The sequence below is a fragment of the Triticum aestivum genome, chromosome 6B, assembly GCF_018294505.1.
Source record: "Triticum aestivum cultivar Chinese Spring chromosome 6B, IWGSC CS RefSeq v2.1, whole genome shotgun sequence".
NCBI classification, from domain to species: Eukaryota; Viridiplantae; Streptophyta; class Magnoliopsida; order Poales; family Poaceae; genus Triticum; species Triticum aestivum.
The window spans coordinates 13478695-13486224 of NC_057810.1; the positions used below are offsets into that span (position 1 = coordinate 13478695).

Genomic DNA, 7530 nt, shown 5'->3' on the forward strand with positions numbered 1-7530 from the left:
ACATGAATATTTCAAAATAATACATGACAATTTTTAAGTAAGTAATTTCTTTGTTATGTATATAATATTTATAACACGCCGATATAACACACCAGTATATATTTTTCTATTTGTGTGTTAATACATGTTTTTTTAGAAAACACACAATCTTTATTAAAACAACTTCCTGAACCAATTTATTTTCTAAAGGATGACTTTTTTGAGTAAAATTCTGTTTTTTACTTATAGGAGCATTTATTTGAATATATACAAACTTGTTTAAATGACTTATACAAATATTTGTATATTTCTTCATTTAATTATATGTATATGTATAAAATTAATAATTGAGTATTTTATGAAATTACATGAAAATTTCCTAATTGGAGTGGAAGGATCGGTTAGAGTTCTTTATGTGGTCGCTAGTTCAAGTCCCTAAGCCATCTTTTTTAAGTTGTATCAAAAATCTTAATTTACATTCTTCAAGGAAAATTGTACTCCTAAGGCTGGGGTGGCTAGTTTTTTTTTGAGGGAAGGCTGGGGTGGCTAGTTGCGCACGCACTGTATCAACAGGTCCTCGGATTGAGTCCGTAGTTGACCAATTTTGTTTTTCTCATATAATATATGTAGGATGTTGAGACAACTAATTATTTTTACCCACGTCACTGGCTCTTTTGTGAGTAGAAAAATGATGAGGGTGTTTTCGCAAAGAAGCAGGGCATAAGTCTCCAACATTGGGTCACCGACAGTGGACCCACACCATGTTGTCACGCCTAGTCAGCCCTGTGGGCGTATTCAGTTGCATTTGGCACTGTATTTACACGCCTAAGCCAAGTTGTTGCACCGGTTCAATGTACACCGCAAGTTTTAGCATTAAAGTGACTTTTGGCGCCAAGTTCAAGCACCAGTGGTGTAATTGACTCTATTATGTGTTGTGGCCCACCTCCTAGTTGTGTGGAGGCATACCCTATACTTATATATACGTGCACCAGCACCCCATCAATACATCCATTATTGTATTGCAAAACATCTCTTTACATGGTATCAGTTTTTAGGTTTTAATCCTTGTCTTCCACTGCCGCCCCCCACCGCCGCCGCCGCCGCCGTGGACCCAGTATTCCGATTCATCAGAGTACCACCGCGAAGTATGATAATGATCTAATTTTCGTCTACTTTTCAAGCTACGTTCGTGAGACAGAGTACATATTCTACGGAATTATGTGTTTGTAAGGAAGAATGGTTTTGTCACAAAACATTTCTTCTAGTAGGAAATTCTAGTGTGTTCTTTTGCTTGTGTTGAAGGTGATGACAATAGCAAGGGAAAATGCTGGTGTACCTTGTTGCTTGCCAAAGGAAAAGTGGCGTGTGAAGAAGTGAAGAAACTGCGAGCTTGTAGGTGATGCATCTCTGTTACTGATGCCCTGCTTTTTCAAGCTTAAATTATCCAATCTACTTATGCCGAGCGACACATAACTGGGCTCTACATCCTTAGCTTTCATTAGTCTGACCACTATCTTTGCCGCATGTGAGTGGAGTAGGGGAAGATAATCATGCAAGTTTTGAGATCACCAGCAAACCAGGCTTAGTTTTTTCAGAAGTTCCTGTTTTCCTTTTCTTTTTCAGTATTGAGGGGTAAAACTTCAACTTTTCGAGCAAGTAGCAAGTGAGACCTTTCGTTCTGCTCTTGGAATTTGACAAATTGCTGGCTGAACAAGACTCTTGCCGGAAGGAATAGTATGTGTCTGTAATTAGCTGTAGTGTTGTGTTGCAGTCTGCTCTTCAGGTGAGGGTTGCCTGATGTTGATTCAAAAGATTTGTCCTGCGTGGGATGGTTGCATTTGCAATGAGCTTTTACTGCTCCTGCGAGATCATCTCAGCCTAGGAGATAAGAGTCGTGCTAGATAAGCTTTGACCAGTAGAAATAGGAATGCCACTATGTTAAAAAAAACCTTTTTCTACTACAAACGTTCATTCGACAAATGCATCCTTTTTGTGCTTCTGTTTACCCGTAATCAACTCTATAAACGGAGCATTATTTAACTGTTCCACTAGTTGTTTTGATTCGCTTAAACCGAATTAGCAATGATGAACACGATATTTCAATTCTGCAAATGACATAAACAAGTATCAATATGCAGATGTGGAAGCACAATTTGCCCTGAAACAAATGTACAATACGCAACATATACAGGTCGCATACAGTAATGTTTCACTGATGCTACATCATATCCTAGACTCAAAACTGGCTACGAAATACAGGTTAGTCCCCGCCTGCCAGAAAAGACATAGAAAATATAGGTGCCTTCCTACCTCGTACATTCCTTACAGGGCCTAGGTTCTAACCACTTAGAGACCACAGGCAACTGTCTAGGTGGAAAAACCTAAACGACCATGCCATTACCAACAATTCGTTCTTCTGTAAACCCGCAAAACAAATTCACTCCTCTCTAAACCAATATATTCACATAAATCAACCTGATCTCATTCTGTCCCTAGAAGAATGTCTCTAAAGCTTCATCATACCTGATGGATATGAGGGACATTATATTTCCTCGTGATTACTTAAGCTATTTATTTGTAGAAACAAAATCAAATACCTAAAACCAGGTACTTCATTCTGTCATAAAAGATGTGATTATTGATTTTTTGGAACCACCGCTTTAAATAGAAGATGCAGTGGACTCTTTCTTGCAATCAGTTAAACACACGATTCATAGATCCCAACAGCAGATGCGTGATAAAATAAATGGCCATGCCTGCCAAACAGGAAATAAGTCATACGACTTTGGCAAATGGAAGTATCAGAACAACTTGTTGAGTGCATCGTACATCCAACCAAGAAATGCAGTTTCATCTGAAGTATGAAAACAGTTTGTTACCCCTGGATGCCTCAGGTTCATAAGTTTCTAAATACGGGAAATTCTCAGCTCAACTATAAATACTAATTAAGCAAACAGATAAGTACCACACAATCATTATTACTACTATACTCGGCATTCATAGAGATAGCACTAAAAATATATTTCCAAGCAAAAAAATCAGCTCACTGTATGTCCTAATGATCAGCTTCTCCAGGCTGCAGATGAAATGACTACTGCTCTAAAGAAACAAAAACTTCTGCAATTGATTTCCCAAATCTAATTGGCAAGGTTCGCAAGGTCTCATTAGGGGACAGCAGGACACATCGAAAGTTGTTGATTCTGAAGTTCAATCTGCTATAGCTGATTGCCCAAACTGCAGCAAGGTTTGATATATTATGACAGATTTTGAGCTCTGATAAACCACCCTTGGAGGTTTCTAACCCACTCTATGATTGCCTATCTTCATCATTTAGCACTGCTATTGAACACACACGTGTACCTCAGTACTGCAATTGACAAATTGCATCAGTGAGCAGAGGCCAGGAGAGCCAACCGATGTGGGGAACACAGTGATGCAGGAGTATGGCGAGGGGGCAGCCATAGAACGGGCAAGCGGCAACCTAGTACAGGCAAGGCTTGGAGGTGATCCTGTGTGGGCGTGCGGGAGCTGGTTTCGCAGCTGATTTGGACACTTAGGTAGCTTGTTTTGGAGACAGCTGAGGCAATGAGTGGGTGTGTGAGGAAGAGAAATTTGGAAGCCACTGCCCCACCAAGTGATTGAACGGGTGCATATCATTTGATGAGCATGCTATTTTTTAGCATGTACACAACCACATACAAAGATCCGTTCAAAAATATAGACTGGCATTGCTACGATGATAAGAATAATCAACCTCACGCAGAACATGGTTCGCAGTTTAAAAGAGGATAGCTTGTCATGTGAGTTTTCAGGTTTTGTTTTTAAGGAGGACGTCCACCGGCCTCTGCATCAGAATGATGCATACGGCAATTTTATTAAATCGAACCAAAGTAAAACAATGCACATGCCAAGACTCTCACATGTCTAATCAGAGCAGCAGAGCAAGAGACAACATCCCAATGTCATTGCCATCAAGGACTAGCACATCCATGATTTCAGTGCACAAGATCGTCAAGCATATCAACTTTTCTCACCATTTCAAGGAAAGCAATAATCTCAGTACATTTCATATATTACAACTCAAACAAAAGAAAAACACATAAGAGTCACACGGCCCTAAAGGCTTACTGGACATGACAGACACACGGTGCAAAAGAAGAGAGACTCGCCTCATTTCTCCAAAGCCTCGGTTCCATGTTTGTACGAGAGATAAAATCCTGCAGTTATTTTACAAGTGCCTAGCTAGCTACAAACAAAAGATGCATATGTGAGCGCATGTAAAATAGGCTGGCTGGTAGTAGTCGATGTATATTTTACATTGTAAGGTCATAGTAGTCGATGTAATTTAGAGGAGCTACAACATCATTGACTGAAACCGAAACAGATTCCGCAATGGTGAACAAGAAGAATGATTCTGCAAACATCACAGGTAACAAAAATGCAAGCGAAGACTGCAACACAGTCAGATCAGAGGGCATAGCTAGTAACATACATGTAATCTTCTTGCAACCACATGAAACAAAGATGTGAGTCCCAAACCAGACAGTACTGACACAATATAATACGATGTTTTCTTCACAAAATGAAGACTGGTCACAAACAATCATGGTTACATATCCATAGGGAAATGACTTCCTACTCTTCCTTGATTTGCATCCATGTTGCTGACCATTCAAAAGCTTTCTCATATCCTTGCTCACATGGCATTTCTGGTTCAGGGAAAACAGAGGAATTATAAGGGTAAAGAAATTAAGCATCACAATTTTTATTTAGCCACTTGAAGAATCAAAATATCAAAAATGCAATGGTATCAAATATTATGTTCGCTAAGAAATCAGAGTGATGACTTTGATCCAGTACTATAGTTTCTCCAAAAAGGCACACTTTAAATGCCGTCATATCGCAGGAAGACACATTTCGATTCTCTCGTTTGTATTTCCGTAAAGAAGAATAAGGAGAAATGCCACATAAAGCCAAATTGCCCACTGTTAGCTTGGCCTATCATGTAAAAGGAATGAACAAATAAAAGGTCTCGAACCATCTTATGGCAAGCATTCTCTAATGTCACAACTAGTATCATTAATATTGCTAAGGAATGAAACTATATAACCTCGACAACTGCACTACACATATCATCTAGAAGCAAAAAGTAATACCTTGCTGGATTATCCTTGTTCGCAGGGAATGTGGGAGGCCAGATCATCATAAGAGGATTGATATGACAAGAAGATCCATCATATTTTGTTATGTCATGCACTTCACATAGTGTTCGGCACTTGATATCCAGGTAGAATATGCATTGACGCATCTGCAAGAACACAAACTCTGCATTGTCCCCCACCTGTCTTAGACGAAGAAAACTACGATAGTCCTCAACACTGAAACCTGACATCCTCAAATTAGCAAACATGTCAAGCATAAGGATTGTATCCACCAGCAACCAGGTGCCCCCCTTGTGGAGCCAAATGCGAAGTTGCAGCCCCTTAGCATTGATGAGATAAACACTAGAATAATCATCTGCCCGTGACAACATAGTGTCCGACGAACCATACTCCTGTCCGTAGTCCACTCCTTGTGGGAGCTGAATTACCGAGAAGCTTGAGGTCTTCAAATCCAAGATGATAATGTCACTCATGGCAGCTGCCATATAGATTTTACTGCCGACGAGAACAGAGTTTATTCTCATACGTGGAGGAGGAAGATTTGCCGCAACCGAGGTATGCATACACCACACACCATCTTTCAGCATATAAACGCTCACCCTTGACTTTCCATAGTATGAAGACGCCATGGACACATGGAAGTAGGACAAGCCGTTGACTCCTTCATTGGAGAGGATTTGACTGAAACCGCAGTGATAGTCGTGATGCGGTTCGTGGATTGGGAGTGGTGGGATGTTCTTCATGCCTATCTGAGGGCACAATGGGACGTGCACCTTAAGTCCCCTTGTGGTTCCATCGAGGCGCTGGGTAAGGACTCTGCCATTCCGGCAGTCCATTATGTGTGTCCTTAAATTGCTGTCGTCGTTACTTTCCAAGCTGAACTTTGCACGGCGGACGACGGCGGCACGTTCCCGGTGCTGAGCTGGCAGCATCAGGACGAAGCGTGGACTGGTTGGCATCAGCCCCTCCTGAATGTAGAAACCAATGAGGCGGGGCGGGTGGAGCTTGCGGAAATGACAGAGGAACTCGCGGTCGGAGGCATGCTGTAGCCAGCGCTTGCAGACAAGAGCAGCACAGACCAAGGTCGTGGGGAGATCAACGCAGAGGAGGATCTCGATGAGGAGGTTGTCATCGTCGAGGACTTTGGATACGGCGTCTACGGCCTCCATCAGTATTGGGGAATACCACTGCAGCTGCGGCTGGGCATTTATACATGGTTTATTCTCGGGGTCAACCCTGCAAAATCGACAGCGGCAAACAGATGCAAAGCAGAGTCAAGGCAATGAACTAATTATCGTTAGTGAAGTACAGAACATCCATCGTATAACATCCAGATCTAGCTACCTAGCGGGACACATCCCAACAAATGCATTGAAATTAAACAGGGGATAGAAAGAAAGATTAATTACAGACGAGGAGAGTAAGCAAAGTAAGTACTGTTTTCTTGAATGTTGTTGCAAAGTAAGTAATTAAAGACTGAACATCCATCCATCCATGATCCATCCATGAGGGCGTACAGTACACAGACTGAGCGGAACGAAATTTGGGGAAGGAATCGGAACAGATGAAGAGTTTAGATCTTACAGTTGCGGTTGAGCTGAGTTGAGCTCCGCCATCTACCTCCCACAGAGCCGAGCTCCCGCTGACAAGAGAAGGTACAATTAGGGAGAAAATCCTGGCTAGGGTTTCCCAGTACAAGTGAAGGGGGAAAAGGATAAACTGGGAGAGGAAGGGAATGAGGAAGGGCTCACCTATGTAAAATCGATAGAAGGAGCAGAAACGCTTCCTCTCCAGTGCTCTCCGCTTAGCCGCGGTCAAAGCTGGGCTGCGTGCGTGCGCGTGTGTGCGGGTGGCACAGCCTATTACGAAGTCAGGTCCATTTCAGGCCTTCACGGTCTATAACGAAGGCCCATGTGGATAATCCCCAACAGAGAAGAGAAGAGCAGATTTTCTCAACAACCAAAATAAAAAAGAGAAGAGCATAACATAAAAAGATATCCAAATGATAGCTGCCACACATTTGACACGAAGCACTCGGGCCCTCACGTTTATCTTCTATTATATATTAATAATATATTAAAAGAAAAATACCGAGGAACAAAAGAAATGGGCTAGAAAAATCCACGTTAATTAGAAAATACCAACCCTTATTATACGAAATTAAAATAATTAATCTATGACCATTCAATTTCTGTTACATATATTTATTTATCTGTTTACCAGATATTATATGGTGGGATTCAAAGTACTTTTTTTGGCGATGAGGGATTCAAAGTACTTACCGTGACACAAGAATGAGACAGCCCTAGGAACGCAACGTACCCTGGACTCTGTATTCAATAAAAGAGAAAGAAAAGTAAGGACATGTACAATGATTGATAAGGTAGTC

The 7530-nt window shown here is 41.3% G+C and overlaps 1 protein-coding gene across 1 annotated transcript; it reads right to left on the reverse strand.

The window, feature by feature from the left end:
• Positions 1-4506: 4506 nt before the first annotated feature.
• On the reverse strand, positions 4507-6893 carry LOC123133127 (uncharacterized). The gene is made up of 3 exons (XM_044552664.1): positions 6726-6893; positions 5136-6377; positions 4507-4688 (listed from the first exon to the last, which is right to left on the reverse strand). The coding sequence occupies exons 1-3, from the start codon at positions 6755-6757 to the stop codon at positions 4676-4678; spliced, it is 1287 nt and encodes a 428-aa protein (XP_044408599.1). The 5' UTR covers positions 6758-6893; the 3' UTR covers positions 4507-4675.
• Positions 6894-7530: the final 637 nt, after the last annotated feature.